Below are 24,317 nucleotides of genomic sequence, written 5' to 3'. Positions count from 1 at the left end.
TTAAGATCATATTTGATTCCCCTTTGTCTTGATGCTGAAGTAGCTATTAATAAATTTAAGATTATGATAAAGTCTGTATTTTCTTTTTGTGTGGAGAATGTAACATATATTCACAAAGTTTGAGAAAGGCTTAAATACATAACTTTTTTATTTTTCATTTTGAGAGGAAATACAAAACTTATAGTTTGATAAATTTAAGAAGATGAAAGTATACAGAAAACAATAGGATTAAATACAATTTTTACTCTCTTATTTGATCTCATTCACTATTTTTTGTTTTCTTATTTTTTAAATCCATTACCATGATTTCCTAATTTGCAAAATGTGTTTTTTTTTTTTTTTTATTAATCTACACATTTTGAGACTAAATTTTGATAATGTTATAAGTGGGATGTTTATATAGCAAATGAATTGATACTGTGGCACTATCTAAGTGAATTATCACTTAAAAAAACTCATTTCCACAAATCCACTTAGGTTGGCCTAGTGGTGGTTTGAGATCTGGGAGTGTGCTCCTCCTTGAAGTCAATATTGTCTAAAGAGGGTTTGAATTGCGTTGAGTGTAAGTTCCTTTTAAAATATTTTCTTTGAACAAAATTACATTTTATAAAATAAATTTGATAAACAAATTTAAAACACAACAAAGGTAAATAGATATTTGGAGAGAAACCACAATTTGTTTAAAACTAGTTCATAGTCGAACCTTGTTGCTACATATTTAGTCTCCTCACTTGTCAAAGATCACCATTATGACAAAATTAGTATTTGATCGACTCTAACTAACCATGTTCCAAATATACTCAATCTACCAATATAAGTTTATTCTAGTCTTCCCTAATCCGACAATCACCTTCTAGGATACAATCTATCACTACTGGGCGTTTTAAAAAATAAGTTTGTGTTTGATTAACACAATTCGTAATCGGGCTAACAACCCTCACCACCGGTTGTGCAACACGGGCATAATAGTGTGCAAGGTAACAACTCAGTTTGGGAGAAACCGAGCGAGATGTGGTTGAAGTGCAATCTGGATGCCGCATTCCATGACCGTAACCATATTACATCTCTAGCGTGTTGTGTTAGAGACTCCTGCGGGCAATTTATTCGGGCTCAAAAGAAATGGCAGAGGGAAAATATGTCAGTTTTGGAGGGGGAGGCTGTAGTCTTACTCGAGGCCCTTCACTTTGCTGATGCGAACGGATGGGACCGGGTTGTCTTCAAGTCCGACTCATCAATTCTAATGCAAGCTCTATCATCTCCGGGCCATGGTGATTCAGAATTTTATGATATTGTTTCTAGTATTATTTATCAGTTATCTTTACATCTCAACTTCGAGGTGAAGTTTGTTAGGAAACAAGCGAACATGGTTGCTCATACTTTAGCTAGGACGTCCTGTTCATGGGCTAGTCATCGTATTTTTTTTTTATTCTTATCATTATTGTATTGAACATTGGTTAATAAATGATAATAGTTAACTTTGCTTCGGTAAAAAAAATCGTAATCGGGCTTAGGCAAACCATATTCGAAAAAATTTCATCTATTATTTTTACTTATTTTTAACACAAGGTGGAACTTCCAAAAAATGGTACCTTGAATCAGAGAATAAAATTGTTTTACTCATCACAATTCCCAGACACACTTGGAGTACCTTTTTATTTTATTTTTATTTTCAATTAGGGGTTCTCTTTTTCTACAGTAACAACTTCCAACACGTTTCTCTTAAAATCTCTTTCTTTTTCACATTATAGAGAAGAACGACCACCCCAAACTTAAAATAGATAAATAAATAAAAGATTATCTTATGAGCGACCCCAAACTTAAAACTTTTATCAAGACTAGATAAAAAATATGTACCTAACTCCAAGTAAGGTGGGTCGATTAAAACTGGGTCGTAGATTTGTAACGTGGCTATGTAACATAAAAACTCAGACTAACTGATATAGAATGATGAAGAATAATATAAATGTTTTTAGATATAGAGAATACTAAAGAATATTATGTAAACTTCTAGACACTCTACTAAATAAGACAAAATAAAGCACCAAGAAAATCTTAACTTTTCTAGATCATTCTAGTCATATGAACTAGAGTATCCATATTGTAATCAATGCTTCCATATCATTCTACTTTGTAATGTGGAACCTCACTAGAGTTGTATAAATAAGACTCATCACCATATGTTTTGACATATTTAAGAATTGAAGTCGTGAAACATTCAAATAAAAACTAATTTATTTGATAATATTAGAGTTTCTCTATTTTCTCTACCTTTCCTTTTGCTTCTAAGCCACTAATAAAGGATACAATTATGCACACGATGATCAGAAAGGTTCGGGGTATCAGATAAAACACCTCATATAATGCCAAAAAAAAAGCAATTTTGGATTAAAAAAACCGGATAGTCACTCAAAAAATTGAAGTGTTTAGACTCAAGATTTCTTAGTTAGGATACAAGAAAGAATTCAGAGTCCTTTAGAATCATACTAAACAAACCAGAAGTCTGCCCCTCAAAAGTCATCATCAAAAGTTTTGATGAATTGTGGAAACTATAGTCGAAGCCAAAGTTGAAGGGTCCATTGACATTCCTTATGCTTCTTCCTTCTTTTAGTTGATCAAGCATATAACGCAAGGTAAAAGGTGGCACCCCTAATTCTCACACACTCTTAATTTCACTCAAGGGATACTAAATCATCAAGTATAAAAATCAACCAACCTGTTTCAAATTTTAAAATTAAATCTAAAAATATATAACTTAACTTGTACGCTGGAGTCGGTAAATAGTCTAATTTAGGGTCATGTGAGTTCTCCTAAGCCAAATAAAGGCTAGACAAATACAAATACAACCAAATGAATAGTCGAATCTTTCTAAGTCTTCTAAGATCCACAATGGTTGTCAAAATCAGTCAAAATTTAGTAGAACTTGACAATTTTGCATTTTACTCGTGTTCCATGTTCATAGTGCAACAAGTATATGTGGTAGCTTAGCTATTAGCATAAATGCATGCTCTTAGGAGGTAATACGCATGTTGATGGAAGAAATGAGAAATGCTGCAAAAGATAGAAGACCAAGCCAAACGTGGGGCGTCACGTACCCCTAGCAATGGGAGGATACACACTATCCACGTAATTAATCGATCAACGCTAAATTTTGTAGGCCACAATGTTTTGGCAAGTAGGACTAATGTTTATCCACGGTGCATTTTTCATACGACACAATCAATCTAACAAGATTTTTTACGAAATGTATCCTTTTATCTTTTTGCTTTACTTTGTTGGAACAAAATATGTTTAACAATGAACCTTAAAGAGTTTTGATGATAACAAGGTATTAAAAATTGTAAATTGGACTAGCTAATATTTGTTCAAGTGTACAGGACCACAGTTAAAAAGTTACATCATTAATTGGTTCTGAATGAGCAAATAAAGAGCAAAAGAAAATGAAGCTTAGGTGATTCTGAAGGCAATACGCTCCTGAAAGTAAAAGCGCTCCTGAAGAAATAGCGCTCCTGAAGAATAGTGCTCCTGAAGACAAGAGGTCCAGAAGCCACATTATCAGAAGCTGCATCATCAGAAGCTGAAGAAGTTGCACCATCAGAAGCTGCAGTAGTTGCTTCATCAGAAGCTGCATCATCAGAAGCTGCCTCATCAGAAGTCATTTCACCAGAAGCTGAAGATCAACTAGATTTGCAAAAGATTCAAAGATTGAAGAATCTACATTGCAAAAGCTGTCTATTGGATTCGAAAACACAGCAGAAAATTAGTGGAACATTGCAACGGTCATTTCAAAGGTGTTTGAAGGCATGTGCTTGCAATTTGGACGAAAGCGTTGACATTGTACTTTGTACGAATTGTACAACCACGTTCTCCACTACTCTGTTTTGTGTCCACGCTACAAGACAAGAAAACAGCTCCAGAATACAGCTTCGCCTGCATAGATGTTCCTTTGGATAAGGAATGGATTTCAAATTGGTTCTTCATAGGACAACAACCAAATCAGGCAAAATATCATTGGTGAAAGATCAAGCTTCAACAACGACTCTTTGGTGCGCTGGCAATTTCACAACGTCTCTTTCACACCTCTATATAAAGGAGTGAAGACTTAGAGTTTTGGTAATGCAAGAACGCTGAACGAAAGACTCACAACATTTTTACAAGTGCCAAACCTCTGCTGAAATTGTTCTGCATTCACTTAGAATTTCTGTGTCTCAAGTCATATCTTAGAAATTCTTAAGTCCATTGAGTCTGTATCTGATTTATATTGTGAGCACCTCTGATTGTATATCAAGTGTTCAACCTTAAACAATTTTCTGTGTAATTTTGTTTAGTTAGGAAGTCTCTTGCAGTTGTGCTTGAGCAGGAAGTCTCTTGATTGTGTTCTTGAGCAAAGGAAGTCTCTAGCTTGTGTGCTTGAGCAAAGGAAGTCTCTTGCTTGTGTGCTTGAGCAATTGTAATCAGATATTACTCTTAGTGAAATCTCCTTGGAAGTGCAAGGGGGACTGGACTACTTCCGGATTGTGGAAGGAACCAGTATAATTGCTTTGTGTCGTTCTTCTTCTCTCTCTCTGTTTTATTCCGCTGCATTTAGATTCTGATCATCACTTCAGAAGCTGTCTCACTTAGCTTCTGATCAGTGTATTCAGTTGTTTAGGAGAAACGAAGAATTTTTCAAAACACAATTCAACCCCCCTTCTTGTGTTTTCTCACCTTCAATTGGTATCTAGAGCCTTGGTCTGTTGTGTAACACTTAACCGTGCAACAGTCAAAGATCTGAGAAAAACATGTCTATTCCTCCTCCTACTGGTTCTGGTGATACTAGCTATAAAAATGTCTCACATGATTATAGTGATAGTAAGAAAACCAGTGTTGGAAAAGTTCCAAAGTTCAATGGAGATGCTGAAGAGTTCTCTTGGTGGAAGACCAATTTTTACAGTTACATCATGAGCCTAGATGAAGAATTGTGGGATATTCTGGAAGATGGTGTTGGTGATTTAGTCCTTGATGAAGAAGGAGCTGCTGTGGATAGAAAGAAACATACTCCAGAACTGAGGAAACTCTACAAGAAGCATCATATTATCAGAGGAGCTCTTGTCACTGCCATACCCAAAGCAGAGTACATGAAGATGAGTGACAAATCCACTGCTAAAGCTATGTTTGCTTCTCTCTGTTCAAATTATGAAGGGAGCAAGAAGGTCAAAGAAGCAAAGGCTCTTCTGCTTGTACATCAGTATGAGTTATTCAAGATGAAGGATGATGAAACTATTGAGGAGATGTACTCAAGGTTTCAAACCTTAGTTTCTGGGCTACAGATTCTAAAGAAGAGCTATGTTGCTTCTGATCATGTAAGCAAGATTCTCAGAAGCTTACCTGCCAGATGGAGACCGAAGGTGACTGCCATTGAGGAAGCTAAAGATTTAAACACTTTAAGTGTCGAAGATCTTGTTAGTTCTCTCAAAGTTCATGAGTTAAGTCTTAATGAACATGAGTCTACTAAGAAGAGTAAATCAATAGCTCTTCCATCCAAAGGCAAGTCATCAAAAGCTCTCAAAGTGGTTGAATCTGAAGAGGAAGAACAGTCAAGTTCAGATTCTGAACCAGATGCTGCTGAAATGGCCATGCTCTCAAACAGACTTCAATATCTGGCCAAGAAGAACAGAAAGTTTCTCGCCAAAAGGGGTAACTCCAGAAGCTCAAGGAAAGAAGATCAGAAGAGATGCTTCAACTGTAAGAATCCGGGACACTTCATTGCTGAATGCCCTGATCTTCAAAGAGAAAAGTCAAAGGACAAGTCAAAGAAGTCTACATTCAAACCAAGCAAATTCAAGAAGCAGATTAAGCAGAGTTTAATGGCAACCTGGGATGATTTGGGTAGTGAATCTGGATCTGATAAAGAGGAAGCTGATGAAGATGCAAAGGTAGCTGTTGGGTTGGTAGCAACAACAACTTCAGAAGCTGGATCAGATTCAGACTCAGAAGATGAAAACGAGGTATATTCCAAAATTCCCAGAGATGAACTTGTTGAGTCACTTAAAGAACTTCTTACACATTTTGAAGTAAGAACCAATGAGTTGAAGGATTTAAAAGAAAAATATGCTGATTTGGTACAACTGCAAAAATCAACTCTATTGGATCTGAAAGCTTCTGAACAAGGACTTAGGGGCTTTGACTTCATGTGTAAAACATGTGAAGATCAGCTCAGGTTCTTATGTCAGAAGCTACAAGAAAAGTGTAATGAAAAATCTTTAAGTAACCATGAAATTGCTCTTGAAGATTTTATTATATCTGGCATTGACAGAAGCAGAGTAGCTTCTATGATTTATAGCATTTACAAGAACAATGGCAGAGGAATTGGTTTTCCAGAAGTAAAACTTGAGAAAACCAATCTAAAATCTTGTTGTGAATGCATCAAGGAAGGTCTGAAAACCTTCTTTGTACCAGAAGGGGCTGAGTTGGAAACTGTTGTTCAATCAGAACCTGAAGCTTCTAGTTCTAAGGCTAAGATTACTTCAAATTCAAAGAACTCTAAGTCAAAGGCTATGATCAAATTTGATTCCAAGATTTCAAAGGTTAGGATCCTGAAAAGATCAGAACCTATTCCTCAGAGTCTGGTGAAACCAAAATCTGGGGTTCTGAAGTCTAAATTTCAGAAGAAGTCAGTTACTGCTTCTGAAGTACCAAAACCTAAGGTGATGGTTAATCAGAAGCAACCCAACTTACAACACAAGGTACAAGAAGTGAAGAGTAAAGTCTTAAGTACTAACCTTCCAGGACCCATAGGACAATGGGTACCTAAATCAAAAAATGTCAATGATGCAGGTATGTCTAAGAGCAGTGCCAAAACAAAGACCATGGTACCTAGACAGCGGTTGCTCAAGACACATGACAGGAGACAAGTCCATGTTCCTCATCCTAACAATGAAAGAGGGAGGAAATGTGAAGTTTGGAGGAAACCAGACAGGCAAGATCATAGGTACAGGAACTATCGGTAACTCCTCTACCTCAATTAATAATGTATGGTTGGTAGATGGTCTTGAACATAACCTTTTGAGCATTAGTCAATTTTGTGATAATGGTTATGATGTGCTTTTTGAAAAACCCAACTGTACAGTAATCAACAAGGAAGACAAATCCATTGTGTTCAAGGGAAAGAGAGTTGACAATGTCTATAAAATTAATTTTTCTGAACTGGCTGATCAGAAGGTGATTTGCCTACTATCAGTGAATGATAAGAAATGGATGTGGCACAGAAGGTTGGGACATGCTAACTGGAGGTTAATCTCTAAGCTTAGTAAGTTACAACTTGTGAAAGGGCTACCAGACATTGACTATCATTCAGATGCACTCTGTGGTGCATGTCAGAGAGGGAAAATTGTGAAATCATCTTTTAAAACCAAAGACATTGTTTCAACCTCAAGACCTTTAGAATTACTCCATATTGATTTATTTGGACCAGTGAGTACTGCATCCTTATATGGAAGTAAATATGGATTAGTCATTGTTGATGATTACAACAGATGGACTTGGGTGAAATTCATAAAGAGTAAAGATGTTGCGTGTGATGTATTCAGTAGCTTCTGCACTCAAATTCAATCTGAAAAAGAATCAAAAATTTTGAAAGTCAGAAGTGATCATGGTGGAGAATTTGAAAATGAGCCATTTGAAGCTTTTTGTGAAAAACATGGAATTTTCCATGAATTCTCTTCTCCTAGAACACCGCAACAAAATGGGGTTGTAGAGAGAAAGAATAGAACCTTACAAGAAATGGCCAGAACCATGATTCATGAAAACAATTTACCAAAACATTTTTGGGCAGAAGCAGTGAATACAGCATGCTATGTTCAAAACAGGATCTATATTAGACCTATTTTGGAGAAAACAGCATATGAACTCTTTAAAGGAAGAAAACCCAATATCTCTTACTTTCATCAGTTTGGATGTACATGTTACATTCTGAACAACAAGCTCTACCTAAAGAAATTTGATGCCAAGGCCCAAAGAGGAATCTTTTTAGGTTACTCTGAAAGGTCAAAGGCATACAGAGTGTATAATTCAGAAACACTCTGTGTTGAAGAATCTATGCACGTTAAATTTGATGACAAGGAGCTTGAAGATAAAACTTCAAAGCAAGGTGAAAGTTTTGCAGAGATACAGGTTCCTGAAGCTACTCCAGAACCTGATCAGATAGCTGAGTCTGAAGAGAGTCCAGAAGCTGAACCCACATCAGAAGCGCAAGATGAAGCTGCTTCTGATGAAGCACAAGATGGCTCACATCAAGCAGATCCTCCCAGAAACACATTCAAACACAAGTCTTCACATCCTGAGGAGCTAATCATTGGAAACAAAGATAGTCCAAGAAGAACAAGATCACATTTCAGACAAGTAGAGTCAATGATTGGACTAATCTCAATGATTGAACCTACAACAGTTGATGAAGCACTTTCAGATGATGGATGGATCCTAGCTATGCAAGAAGAGTTGAATCAATTTCAAAGAAATGATGTGTGGGATCTGGTACCCAAACCTCAGCACAAGAACATTATTGGAACAAAATGGGTATTCAGAAACAAGCTGAATGAGAAAGGTGAAGTAACAAGAAACAAAGCCAGGCTTGTTGCACAAGGGTATAGTCAACAAGAAGGCATTGATTACACTGAAATGTTTGCTCCAGTTGCAAGATTGGAAGCAATCAGGTTACTTCTTTCCTATGCAGTTAATCATGGCATAATATTATATCAAATGGATGTCAAGAGTGCATTTCTAAATGGTGTCATAGAAGAAGAAGTGTATGTCAAGAAACCTCCTGGATTTGAGGATATTAAATATCCTGACCATGTTTTTAAACTGAAGAAATCACTATATGGCTTGAAACAAGCTCCCAGAGCTTGGTATGATAGACTAAGTAATTTCTTAATCAAAAATGATTTTAAAAGAGGATAGGTTGATACTACACTCTTCAGAAGGACCCTTGGGAAAGATATTCTTGTTGTGCAAATATATGTTGATGATATAACATTTGGTTCTACTAATGCATCTCTTTGCAAGGAATTTTCTGAGTTAATGCAGGATGAATTTGAAATGAGTATGATGGGAGAGCTGAAGTTCTTCCTTGGCATTCAAATCAATCAATGCAAAGATGGAGTCTATGTTCATCAATCAAAGTACACAAAGGAGCTTCTGAAGAAGTTCAAACTTGAAGATTGTAAAGTGATGAACACTCCAATGCACCCTACGTGCACCTTAAGCAAAGAAGATGAAGGAGCTAAAGTAGATCAGAAGCTGTATAGAGGTATGATTGGTTCTTTGTTATACCTCACTGCATCTAGGCCAGATATTTTATTCAGTGTATGTTTGTGTGCAAGATTCCAATCAGATCCTAGAGAATCTCATATGACTGCTGTCAAGAGAATCTTCAGGTATTTGAAAGGAACAACTAATCTTGGACTCCTTTATAGGAAATCCTTAGATTATAAGCTAATTGGATTCTGTGATGCTGATTATGCTGGTGATAGGATTGAAAGAAAGTCAACCAGTGGCAATTGTCAATTTCTGGGTGATAATCTTATATCCTGGGCTAGCAAAAGACAAACTACTATTGCTATGTCTACAGCAGAAGCAGAATACATTTCAGCTGCAAGTTGTTGTACACAACTTCTTTGGATGAAACATCAGTTGGAAGATTATCAGATAACTGCTAACAGTATTCCCATTTATTGTGATAATACTGCTGCTATTTGTTTGTCTAAAAATCCAATTTTGCATTCAAGAGCTAAGCACATTGAAATCAAATACCATTTTATCAGAGATTATGTTCAAAAAGGAATTTTAGATATACAATTCATTGATACTGAAAATCAATGGGCTGATATATTTACTAAGCCTTTAACTGTTGAAAGATTTGATTTTATAAAGAAAAATTTGAACATGCACTACATGTCTGATTAGATGTTTGCTTGCTCCTGAATAGGATTTTAGGTTCTGAAGTTAGTTCAGAAGCAGTAGTCCATCAGAAGCTCTTTATTGAGGTTCTGAGGAAAACTCGCTTCTGATGATGACGTCAGCATCTGAAGTCCAGAAGCTGGATTTATTACTTTCGAATAGTTGAATTAGTGGAAACGTTGGGAGTTACTTTTTAAAAGTAACTTCTGGCCCACTAACTTGGTAGTTACTCTGTGAACTTCTTACGTGGCCTGTATGTGTTGGTGTATAACTAAAAGAGGCAATGATGATTTAATAGCTTTGAAAGTACTTTTCACGCGCCCCCAATTTTGTCATTAATGTTATGTTTGTTTGTCTCTTTTGAATTGCAAACGTTTTTACTTTTAACACTTTGTCAATTCACACACTACTCACTCACAACAAACACATTTTGCTCTCAAACCTCTTGCGAAGTAAGCGCAAAAACCTTAGAACCCTAAATTCTCTAAATCTTCTTCAATCATCATCAAATGGCATCATCAAGCTCGCAACGAGAAGTTTCAGTATCTTCTTCACGGATGGTCCCTGAATATGACTACAAAGGAAGAAGCATGAAATTGGAAGAATGGGAACTACAAGTTCAGATAGAGAATCCAGTGGATTTCAATTCTCTGACTTTTCATAAGTGTTGGATCAGGAATTTCTATGAAGAGCAAGGACTCATGCATTACTTCAAAATGTTGAATGGACCAACATATGAAGCATTGGTCAGGCACTTCTGGGTTAGAGCAAAAATTTATAACAAAGCTGCATCCATAGCTGAAGAAAGTCATATAGTTCTGCTCTATCCAGAACTGGAAGGAAAATCAAGAGAAGAAATGGGTCTTGCGCCGTTTGTTGAAGATGAAATCAGATCAAGCATCTGCGGTATTCCAGTGAGAATTGCACAATGGCACATTGAGTCTGTTCTTAAGGCTGAAGCTTCTGGATATTACTCTGGAATTGATCTTTCAGGTGCTGCTGAAAAACGCATTTGGAAAAAGCAAGCCAACTTGGTGATATACAATTCTGAGAAGGAGAAGAAATATGCTGAATTGAGCATGGAAACTAAGATGCTTCTGAAGATTCAGAATGAGAACCTGTTTCCATGTGGTGACAGTGTGAAACCAAATTTAGCTCAGAAGGTCCTTCTCCAGCACTTCATCAAGAAGGAAAAGGTGAACGTGCCCAAATATATGTTCAAGTACCTCATAGAATGTCTAAAACAGAGTCAGCTACTGGATAAACCCTTGGTTCCTTATGGAAGACTCTTATCAGAGATTTTCTATCAAGGAGGTGTCTTGGATTGTTTAAACAGAACTCAAGGCTACACAGATCAGCTGCTGGATACAAAGACTGGAGCATTCATAAATGCTCAAACTCTCAAGAATTTCAAACATTAATTAATTGGGGCTCAGAGCCTTTAAATACTATCACATATACTCCCCCTTTTGTCATTAGCAAAAAGACATAAACAAAAAGAAGAGATGAGAAAAACATAAGATTAAAGGTTCAGAGCATAATTTAAAGCATTTTAAGGCATATTAACCATCTTCAAGGATTAAATGAACAAGCATAGCGAGCATTATTATCAAAGCAAATAATAACACACAAGGTATAAACAGTTAAAGATTTTCAGAAGCAGGAAGAGCGGAAATATCAGAAGCTTATAATATCAGAAGCAAAAAGAATTAAATCAGAAGCAGAATTGAACAAAGAATGTCAAAAGCCTAAAAAGACACAAAAATAAGCTAAAAGTGTGCAACTATGGGTTTGGCTTATTTCTCTAAAATCTTCTTCAAAATCCTCATCATCATCTTCAGATTCTGATGATGATATACCCTTAGCTCAACTTGTTAGAAAACCAGTAAAACGCCAGTCAACATCAGCCAATACCAACACAAAGCCATCTCAGTCAAACACTTATGAACCAGTTGGTCATATAATCAATGAGAAGTTGACTGAATTGGCTGTGCAGAGAGATAGAGTCATCAACAATATCTTTCGCCTTAACCCTCAACCTCTTAACATTCAACCTCTCAACATGATTATACCAGAAAATGTTGAGACAACCTCAGAGAAAGCCTCTGAGACAACTCCAGAAGCAGCTGCTTCTGATAACGTTGTTTCAGAAGACCCCCCACAACAAAAACCTTCATCAGACAAAGCCTTTTCACCCCCTCAATCTTCACCCCCTACAACTTCATCACCCCCACAACAACAACCAATTGTTCCTGAACTATCTGTTCCTGAACAAGTCACTACTCAAAAGACCGTTCCTGAACATTCTGTTCCTGAACAACCAGTTACTAAACCCACTCCTGAACCTGAACCTGAAACTGCCGCTCCTGAACACATTAAAGGGGGAGTATATGTGATAGTATTTAAAGGCTCTGAGCCCCAATTAATTAATGTTTGAAATTCTTGAAAATTTCTATCTCTTTTTATCGGTGTATCAAAAAGGGGGAGTATCAAATTTCAAATAACAATTAATTGAACCATTCTTCTTATCTATAAGTCAATTCTTTCAATTTTTTTTAGCTCTGATATTATTGTGCGAAAAATGAATTTAATTAACCTGGATAGAACTTAGGGGGAGCTTTCAAACCTCACCTTAAAGACTATCAGACTCAGGGGGAGTTAGAGCTTACAAACCTCAGACTCTGAGCTTACAAACCTCAGAACCCCAAGGTCAACTTGTTAATTAGATTAACAACAATTGATCAATTTTAAATACTATTGTTTGTCATCATCAAAAAGGGGGAGATTGTTGGAACAAAATATGTTTAACAATGAACCTTAAAGAGTTTTGATGATAACAAGGTATTAAAAATTGTAAATTGGACTAGCTAATATTTGTTCAAGTGTACAGGACCACAGTTAAAAAGTTACATCATTAATTGGTTCTGAATGAGCAAATAAAGAGCAAAAGAAAATGAAGCTTAGGTGATTCTGAAGGCAATACGCTCCTGAAAGTAAAAGCGCTCCTGAAGAAATAGCGCTCCTGAAGAATAGTGCTCCTGAAGACAAGAGGTCCAGAAGCCACATTATCAGAAGCTGCATCATCAGAAGCTGAAGAAGCTGCACCATCAGAAGCTGCAGTAGTTGCTTCATCAGAAGCTGCATCATCAGAAGCTGCCTCATCAGAAGTCATTTCACCAGAAGCTGAAGATCAACTAGATTTGCAAAAGATTCAAAGATTGAAGAATCTACATTGCAAAAGCTGTCTATTGGATTCGAAAACACAGCAGAAAATTAGTGGAACATTGCAACGGTCATTTCAAAGGTGTTTGAAGGCATGTGCTTGCAATTTGGACGAAAGCGTTGACATTGTACTTTGTACGAATTGTACAACCACGTTCTCCACTACTCTGTTTTGTGTCCACGCTACAAGACAAGAAAACAGCTCCAGAATACAGCTTCGCCTGCATAGATGTTCCTTTGGATAAGGAATGGATTTCAAATTGGTTCTTCATAGGACAACAACCAAATCAGGAAAAATATCATTGGTGAAAGATCAAGCTTCAACAACGACTCTTTGGTGCGCTGGCAATTTCACAACGTCTCTTTCACACCTCTATATAAAGGAGTGAAGACTTAGAGTTTTGGTAATGCAAGAACGCTGAACGAAAGACTCACAACATTTTTACAAGTGCCAAACCTCTGCTGAAATTGTTCTGCATTCACTTAGAATTTCTGTGTCTCAAGTCATATCTTAAAAATTCTTAAGTCCATTGAGTCTGTATCTGATTTATATTGTGAGCACCTCTGATTGTATATCAAGTGTTCAACCTTAAACAATTTTCTGTGTAATTTTGTTTAGTTAGGAAGTCTCTTGCAGTTGTGCTTGAGCAGGAAGTCTCTTGATTGTGTTCTTGAGCAAAGGAAGTCTCTAGCTTGTGTGCTTGAGCAAAGGAAGTCTCTTGCTTGTGTGCTTGAGCAATTGTACTGGACTACTTCCGGATTGTGGAAGGAACCAGTATAATTGCTTTGTGTCGTTCTTCTTCTCTCTCTCTGTTTTATTCCGCTGCATTTAGATTCTGATCATCACTTCAGAAGCTGTCTCACTTAGCTTCTGATCAGTGTATTCAGTTGTTTAGAAAAAACGAAGAATTTTTCAAAACACAATTCAACCCCCCTTCTTGTGTTTTCTCACCTTCATACTTTACACTTATGCATTTCTTAATTCACTAGTTTAAAAACACCAAAAAATTTGTACTTAACACTCTTTGGAAAAGTGAAAGAACCCATAATTGAGGGACACAAGTTCTTCCATGCAATCTTTGAAGTAAAGAGCTATCAATAGATACGTCGACTAACTTTTAAGTTGGACAACAATATTGTTTTTTTTTTTTTACAAAAAGTTGGACAACAATATTTTATTGGGTTAATTATGTTTTTGGTCCCTACAAAATTGCGACCTTGTAAGTTTAGTCCTTACTTAATTTTAATAGCATTTTTAATCCCTACAAAAAATTTCTGTACTCAATATTAGTCCTTACTCAATCCAAATTTGTTTAATTTATGCTTAAACTCTTAAGTTTTTCAACAATTTTTTACAGGCGTGTTAAGAACGTTATTAAAAGGTCCTCCGAAAAAAATCTCGCAAAAATTTGATTTCTACGTCCATATTTTTGTTACTTATATCTTAAACTTTTGTCGTTTTAAAAAATTCATATTTAATTTATTTCATGTTAAAAAATTATAGATTTTAGTAAATGAACCTTTCATAGTGTTCTAAAATTGTATAAAAAGAATCGTTAAAAAATTTAAGAGTTTAAAGATAATTAAACAAAATTTATTTTAGCAGGGACTAAAATTATAAGTAAATTTTTTTTTGTAGGGATTAAAAAAGCTATTAAAATTAAGTAAGGACTAAACTTAGAAGGTCGCCATTTTATAGGGACCAAAAACATATTTAACCCTATTTTATTTACTATTTATATTTATATTTGACATCCTCATGAAAATTGAGCTAGCTCAACCACCGAGTATATGAATATTGAATAGGGTTATTGCAAGATCAAACTCTATGGAGGCTCAATAATCAATTCAACATATAAACCTATTTTTTTTATAATTTTTTCTTTGTTCATGAATAACGAGTACAACTAAAATTCATATACCTTGCCAAATTTTGCAGCCTCCACAAATTTTTTTTCCCATGTAACATAAAATATAAATAAAAAATAATCGCCTCCATAAGTCCATTAGAAACGCGCGATCTATTTTACTTTTACCACTTCCATTTCAACATATAATATAATATACCCACTATTAGCAAAACAAAAATAAAACATTACCTACTAACAAAAGAAAAACTTATATGTTACCAAAAAAAAAAACTTATATATATCCATATGTTTTTCATTTCCAAATCATATCGATCTTCAACACTTCCCATTACAAATAAGCACAAAAACAAAGAGAGAAATAATCTATTGTTCCTTCTTTGCTAAATAATATTTCATCATATTTGCCAAACTATACTTTTTACATAAAACCATGTCTTTCTCAACCAAATCGGCTTTGGTTTTATTACTTTCTTCTTTTCTCATCCATGCATCTTTTGGTATGTATATTATCTCCTACAACTTTAAATTCCATTTCCTTGATATTTATTTATACGTATAGCATAGTATAATTTTCAATATTATTTATTTTTCTTTGACTTATTTTTCATGAGTATTGTAGCTATGATGGTATGTGAGGACTTGCCAAAGGAAGTGTGTGCTTTCTCAGTAGCTTCATCTGGAAAGAGATGTTTGTTGGAGACTGAGAAGAGTATCAATGGTGAAACTGAGTATCAATGCAGAACATCTGAAGTTATAGTGGAGAGAATATCAGAGTACATAGAGACAGACCAATGTGTAGAAGCATGTGGTCTTGATAGAAGTTCTGTTGGTATTTCATCTGATGCTTTCTTTGAGCCTTACTTCACAAGCAAGCTTTGTTCTCCACCTTGTTTCTCTAAGTGTCCCAATATTGTTGACCTTTTCTTTAATTTGGCTGCTGGTGAAGGTAAGATTAATTGTTTGTTAATGCTACTATTTTATTTACCATCATCACATACATTTGTCAAAGTCAATGTGAATAAAAAAATATATTTTACTTCTAAAAAAAATTACTTTACTTCCCATGACAAATACATGATATAAGAAAATAACTAAGTGATTCGATTCAAGTGGGTAATGAGCGATCTACTCGAAGATAAATCGGTCATGAGAACCCAATTTCAAATAATTTAAAAAATGTAATATTGTGTAGCTTAGATTAATTGCATAGGACTCCTATTTTTTATAGTATGGTTTTAACTTATTTGTTTTTTATATACGATAACCTAGCTGCATTAACATGACAACAGGAGTATTTTTGCCGGAACTTTGTGAGAAACACAAGATCAACCCTCGTCGTGCTACAATTGAACTTACTAGCTCAGGAGCTACACTTGGACCTGCTTCATCGATTTCACAGGATATTGCGTTAGCACCTGCACCTATTTCTGAGATTTCAGAGGATATTGCGTTAGCACCTGCACCTGCACCTACTTCTGAGATTTCAGAGGATAATGTGCCCCCACAAAAACAACCCCTCTGTGAGGATAGTCCTTTGCAATTGAATGTCACTACCGCATGTGGTCAAAGTCCGTGAAAGAAGATTGAATAATGGAGAGGATCTCAATCATGTTGGCATGTAATAATCAAGATTGAAATAATTTGTGCTTGGTATTGTTTTATTTTTATGTTATGTAATATGTTTAAAATTTTCAAATTTCAGATTTGTTTATGTTCTTTGTAACTCATTTGATATCTATCGTAAATTTTGTATCAATAAATTATGTACTTGCTTAAAACAATGATGTATCGATAAATTAAGATCAGATTTGATTCCCCTTTGTCTTGATGCTGAAGTGCCGTTAATAAATTTAAGATTATGATAAAGTCTGTATTTTCTTTTTCTGTGGAGAATGTAACATATATTCCCAAAGTTTGAGATAGGCTTAAATACAGAACTTTTTTATTTTTTATTTTGAGAGGAAATACAAAATTTATAGTTTGATAAATTTAAGAAGATGAAAGTATACAGAAAACAAAAGGCTCAAATACAATTTTTATTCTCTTATTTTATCTCATTCACTATTTTTGTTTTCTTATTTTTTAAATCCACTACCTTGATTTCCTAATTTTCAAAATGTATGATTTTTTTTTTTTATTTAAAATATACACATTTGAGTCTAAATTTTGATATTGTGGAAAGTTAAAAGTTTATATAGCAAAATATTGTCTAGGTACATTTTGTTCTAATTTCACTCAAAGGATACTAAATCATGAAGTATACAAATCTACCGACATGTTTCAATATTACACCTAAAAATAATATATAACTTGTTCCTCTGCAGTCAGCAAATAGTCTAATTTAGGGTCATGCGAGTTCTCCTCAGCCAAATGAAGGTTAGAAAAATACAAATACAAACAAATGCATAGTCGAATCTTTCTCAAGTCTTCTAACATCTACGAAGGTTGTAGGAACCAACCACTGTAGTGGAAATTACAGTTTTGCATTTTACTCGTGTTCCATGTTTATAGTGCAACTAATAAAGGCATGTTTTTAGGAGGTAATGCCCATATAGATGGAAGAAACCAAAAATGCTGCGAAGACCAAGCCAAACGTGGAGCGTCACGTACCTCTCACAATGTGAGGAATCACACACTTCCCGCGTAATTAATCGATAAATGCTAAATTTTGTATGTCACGATGTTTTGGCTAGTAGGACTAGTGTTTTTCTAATAACATCACACTTGTACATTTACGCAATTAATCATCAATGATAAATAAGAAATATGAACCTCCCCATGAGTAAGTGTCTTGGAATGACCCTAAAGATCCTAATGCACATACTCAAAGGGCCTAATAGAATATTAATGCATGTCACTTCCAAACTCGACTCTATGTTGTTTTCCTAGTATGCAATGATCACAAAATTCTAGCTTGTCCAATTTATTTTTTCCTAGCAAACCTTGTTTAGCTAATTCTACTAAACCTTTTTAACTGACATGCCCTAACCTTAAATGCCACAATTTAGAACTATAATGAGAGGCTACACTAGCTAATGATGCATGACCTATCATAATGAAACCATATAAAATGTATAAATCATTCATATTAGATCCTTTAATAGTAACTAATGCACCATTCAAAATTTTACAAACCTCATGCGCAATCATAGCGCAATAACCTAGACTATCAACCATATTATTGGAAATTAAATTTCGCTCAAGTTCAAGAACGTACCTCACATCCCTTAGAAGGAATTCACAGTCATCAAACATCTTTAAACGAACGGTGCTCATGCCTTGGACTTTGCAAGCTTTGTTATTTTCAAGTCGAACAACTCCTCCTTCTTTTATATCCAAAGTATCAAAATATTCCTTCCTCGAACATATAAGATAAAAGCACCCTGAGTCCAAGACCCAACTCTTCTCCTGTTCCCAACAAGTTGTCGCTAATGTGTTTGCACTTTCATAACCATCTTCATCGAATGCCACAACAACTTGAACAAAAGAACTACCATTTAATTTCCCCCTTGTCAGGACAATCCTTCTTGAAGTGACAAGACTTATGACAAATGAAGCATTAATACTTTGATCAAGTATATGTCATTAATTATGAATATAAGCAATAAGAAAAAGAAAAATATCATTGATACATTGAGATAAGATATTTTCAAATGAGCAATTAGAGAATTAAACAATGACTCTTATCATATTCATCCTCTCAAAAGTAAGTTCTCTTTGACATATGTGAGATAAAATATTTATTCTTGGATCATTATTATGGAATCAAGTTGCCAAAACAAATTTTTATTTCTCTTTTCACTAATTCATGTTCTCTCGATCACTGTAATCATAAAATCCCAAAAAAAAAATTAATTTATTTTAGAATTATTATGAAATCATTAATATTTATTCATTTCACAAAAAAAAATCTCTGGTCCATTGGGTCGTTGAGATTTGTCTTTTTTTTTTTTTAAGTTTGGTGATATCAATTTCGTATATGGATCCTTTTCCATATTTTTTTTTCATATATGTTGTTGTTCTACAATTTTATGATGAATAACCAAAATATTTGACTTTCGGCTAAAAAAAAAATCTCAAATTCATGCATTGATAAAAAAATTAAAAATTCATATATTCTTTAGTTAAAAAAAAATTAAAGGTACAAAATTAAAAAATTCACAGGATTTAATTTTTTAACCGAAGAATGCATGAATTTTAATGTTGTTGCGAAACATATGTCCTAAATATGGCCTGTGTAATGGGACACGATTATTATGTTGTAGATTGTTTATGAATATGTTGGATGTCGAAATCCTATCAAGAAACAACGTTGAACAAAAAGCATTTTTGCCCATACTTAATTTAAAAACAAATGTGAGTTCAGGACTTTCTTTTGTGCTTAGTAGGTAACCGTTTTCTGTTAAACTAGGTTTAACTATTACCATAAATAAGTCACAAGTGTAACCTTGGTCAAAAAAAAAAAAAAAAAGTCACAAGTGTAACCTTAAACCCCGAATGCAATAAATCATGCAAATAAATCAATTATTCAAAAGAGTTTAGATGCTACGTCATCATTTTCTCAAAACATGCATAACCTGATTTTCATAAAAATAAAAAAAAAACTCGCAGTGGAAAACAACATTATAAATATCTCAGCAACATATAACAAATCTCAACAACCATGTCTCAGGTCTCATAATACATCACCATCAATATCTCAAATCACAAACATAAGTAGACAACAAGTCTCATCAAATAAAACAAATACATAGCATAAAATGCAAAAGTCTCGACACTCCTAATCAGAGCCATATCTAGACTCCAAGCAAAAGATAAAGAGATAACTCAAAGTTAATACTTGAACACTCACAAGCAATGCGAACTCAATCCTGCACGCCATCTACGTCATTCATACAAATGGGTAGGCGATCAACCAAACGACCACTGGAGGTTAGATAATATTCCACATAATAAAATATTACCAATAAAATAGCATCCAAGGATTTCAAGTATTACACACACACACACACACACACACACACACACACACACACACACACACACACATATGATCATCATCCTAGAATAGTAACATCACATGAATATTATCTTACTTCTATCATAGCATATCAAGCCGATTTATTTTCAAGGTCAAGTAAATATTCCTTTAATCAAATCATCCAACAATGAATCATCACATCAACAATATTAACTCGAGTGCACTAACATAACCAAGCAACATATGTCCAAGTACACAAATTCACATAATCACAACATTCGCCAATTACATAATTTCACCAAATCACATAATCAAGTATATCACCTTTCACAAAAACTCATGTGCATGTAATGTTCTAGACACCTCTACATGCATGTGGTACCAAATTTTTGGATTCTGGAGATAATCTTACCGAGTGATCCACTAACGTAATCCCCACCAATTACGTTCTTCACCAACTAACGTAAATGTGTGAAATGAATAGCTAACCCTAATTCTCCTCATAAGTTATCCTTATATACTCCAATCAATGGGCTAGGTTACCTCAATTCATAATGGGCCTAGTGACTCTTACCACTTAATTAAAAAGTTACTACTCACTTAACTCGTTAAAACATCTTATAATTACCGTCTCAAAATAATTACCTCAAGTTACTTGTAACTTAGTAAAAATAATTCACATTAAAAACACTAAATACTCTTCCTTCTAAAGTTACTAGTTTACCCTCGCTCCTCAAATGACCAAAATACCCTTAGGTCTAAATGACTAAAATACCCTTCTCGTCTACAAATCCGCTAATCCCAGGTTAATCACACAAACAAGCAAATAAACACATATAATAAATAAAATAAGGGGTATGAGATGTCACAAAGACTAAAGTGATAGTAGAAAATGGTCACTTTGGTCCCTAACCGAAAATCAATATCCCTGAATCAAAAATCAATATCCCTAAACTCGTCCCAACGAAGTGTTGCTCTTCGTCAAGAACTGGGTCATCTTCCTCAATAAAGTTGTTTTGTAGTTGCGGGAGACTTGTTGTTAGGTCCTTGACTGTGCATACTTACTATCAGTTAGGTCCCTGATAGTAAACACTTACTATCAGTGACCTTAGTGACAACAAGTCCCCCACAACCACAAAACAACTTCATCGAGGAAGATGACCAAGTTCTTGACGAAGAGCAACACTTCGTTGGAACGAGTTTGGGATATTGATTTTCGGTTCAGAGATATTGATTTTTGGGATATTAATTTTGGGTTCTGGGACCAAAGTGTCAATTTTCTATTTCACTTTAGTCCCTGTGACACCTCATACTATTTGTCAGCATAAAACTTTTGTCACATCATCAGTTAACATAATTATTTAACATCATGGACTAAATTGATAACGGAAGCACACATCAGGGGCTACTTTGTATTTAATCTTGAGTCAGAGACCTTTGTGACAGTGAGACGCCAAATCAGAGACCAAACTAACCATTTACTCATTGCTTAGCTATTACTCTCTTCTCATACTCTCTCTTCTCACAACCAAACACACCTTTGCAGAATTATCCATCACATAGCTCTGCCATGCCACTTTGCACATGGATGGGGCTGCTGCTGGATTTACTTTGCACATTTGATAATATATATCATTTACTATTTATATATTTGATTTCCTCGTACTTATTTTCTCTAGCAGCCGGAATATGTTGGAACAAGTACAAGTTTCGTGAATACATATGCATATCTTTTAATTCTTGTTCCTTCTGTCTTATTATAATTGTCTCATTTATAATATTTATTTTTCTCAAATTAACTGATATTGTGGGAGTCCGAAATACAAACAAATATTTAAATCTAAAACACAAATAAATATTTAATCAGTGTGGTCGTGAGAGTCCTAACAAATTTTGACCTATTTTTTTTTTTTTTTGGAAAATATGTCTGAAACAAATTCTGATTTTATGATAGAAATTGGCTGAAACTGGTTTAATGTTGCCAAGAAAATAAATACTTGTAACGTATAAGACAATTGAACTTAAAAGATGTTGAAAGTGTAAAAAAAAATTAAGTTAAATCTCGTGAAAATTGAACTATATAGCTCTGCCATGCCACTTTGCACTTGGATGGGGCTGCTGCTGGATAGAATAGAACTCAATGTACTCTGAAGCAGCCGGCTGCATATGTTTCCTTAAATATGTTGGAACAAGTTACAAAGGAATCTTCGTGCTTACAAATGCATATGTTTAATATTTACAGATGTAAATTTTGTCTCAAACTATTTTGCAGCCTGAAGAATTTTAATTTGCAGCAGCCTTTGGTTTTGCTTTTAGGGCTAGTGATTGATGTTTATCTGTGGTTTAGTGGGTTTGTCTTGAGCTTGAACTGATTTTAATGAAATTTGTTTACCGAAAAAAAAAAAAATATGCGATGACAAAATGAATACTTTTTCTATTGATATAATATTATTTTTGTATTTTAACTAACTTTATTATTATTATTATTATTATTATTATTATTATTATTATTCTTATTATTATTATTATTATTATTATTATTATTATTATTATTATTATTATTATTATTATTATTATTATTATTTTGAGGGGAACTAACTTAATTATTATATTAACTACAATTAATAAGAATGTTATAGTATACGAAACTAATTTAATCATTAAAATCAACGCAACCAAATCGGTACATGAAACTAATTCTTTTTCTATTTTTTTCTATTGAAATTTGTTGTTGCTTGAGGTAGCAATATGTTTAAATATTTTAAAGTTGACGGATTACAACAAAATAGAACATAACAAAATCGAGTGGAGGATAACATGATCGTACATAGTTTTCATTTCATTGATTGAGTATTATATAATGAACAATTCAACATTCCATTATTTTTTTGTCAAGTAGCCTTGGCCCTTGTGGACGCAGCTCACATATTTTAGATGTAAACATTCCATTTTTTTTTTTTTTTTGGTCAAGTAACCTTGTGGATGCAGCTCACACATTTTGGATGTAAAGAAGTGGGGTGTTCGGGATTCGAACCCCGCCCCTGCATATATTATGCATTTCTCTATCAACTTAACTAAACTCACGAAGACAACATTCCATTTAAAAAGTGAACAAAATGAAATGTATTGCACCATTTAAAAAGCGAACAAAATGAAATGAATTGCAATTTTTTTAATTTTTAATTTCTTTTTTACTCTTATTTAGAAATATTATCAAGTATATTTATAATATATACTAGATCAAAATATAAGGAACAGTTTCATTTTGTTATAAATAATCATAACATTTACACATGTATGATAGAGCCAAACCGCAAGTGCACGGCCTATCGAAGTAGTAGTAGTAAGAAGAGTATCGTTCCGCTAGGGAGTTGTGAATTCAATTAACTTTTAGAGAATGATTAGAAGAGAGAAAAGTTTATAAAAAGGGGGTTTAATTGCTGAAAGTAAATAACAATAATAAAGGGCCTCGGGATCATTGGTTCATCATAATGACAAATCCTTCACTAGACAAGACCTAAACATCTAATTTCATGGTTTACACACTTATTTCTAAAGACCGGTTTCCCTTAGCCCCTCACCTTTCCGATGAAAGTCCAGTGAGAGTTTACTTCTAGTAACCAAGCCTATTTCACTGACATGATTACTAGAAGATGCATAGAGGATTGAAACTACTCTTTGTCTCAATAATTGCAAAGACTATTTCACTGTTTTGCAATTATTGTCTAGATTCACTTGTTCCAACATCAAGACTCCGCTCTCGCTTTATGAATTGATGTTTGGGATGATGGATTAACGATTATCAAACCCTCCGCTTTCGCTTCCACAGTTTGATAATTGTTAATCCATGTTAAGACGGTGAATCTAGATTAGAAATTAGGGTTACATAGAAATTAGGGTTTAGACATGTTTTGTTTAGGATTGAGTCATTAGACTCCCCTACAATCCCAAGACGAAGAAGTCTACTCACTCATGTTCATCGTAGACATGGGGGAAGAAGAGAGAAAATAACAGTAAAGTAAATTGCAAAGAAAGTAAAAAGGAAAATAAAGACTTTTATTAAAATAGCAATTGAAATAAACAAAGTAAAGCATGAATGTTTATGGTGGAGAGCTACTCTATTTATAGCTTTATAATCGACTTAGAAACTAAGCATCTAAAAGGGTAAAACAGTAAAGCTGCAACAGGGTAACTTGGGCCCGAAGAAAAAGCAGCAAAAGAGACTTCTGGAGGTGGCACGGCCGTGCCACATGTTGGCACTGGCCGTGCCAAGCTTCTGACTTGGTGGGAACATATTTTTGTTCCATATC

At 34.4% G+C, this 24,317-nt stretch overlaps 1 protein-coding gene across 1 annotated transcript; it reads left to right on the top strand.

The window, feature by feature from the left end:
* The first annotated feature begins 15,331 nt into the window (after positions 1-15,331).
* On the top strand, positions 15,332-16,846 carry LOC146926568 (uncharacterized). Its single transcript, XM_085708092.1, has 3 exons — positions 15,332-15,523; positions 15,646-15,972; positions 16,316-16,846. The coding sequence occupies exons 1-3, from the start codon at positions 15,457-15,459 to the stop codon at positions 16,600-16,602; spliced, it is 681 nt and encodes a 226-aa protein (XP_085564218.1). The 5' UTR covers positions 15,332-15,456; the 3' UTR covers positions 16,603-16,846.
* Positions 16,847-24,317: the final 7,471 nt, after the last annotated feature.

The sequence above is a fragment of the Medicago sativa genome, chromosome 4 (genome assembly GCF_051527215.1).
Source record: "Medicago sativa cultivar Bolivia chromosome 4, Bolivia_mono, whole genome shotgun sequence".
NCBI lineage: Eukaryota > Viridiplantae > Streptophyta > Magnoliopsida > Fabales > Fabaceae > Medicago > Medicago sativa.
Note: the sequence above shows the minus strand (reverse complement) of the source record. Positions and strands in the feature narration are given on the sequence as shown.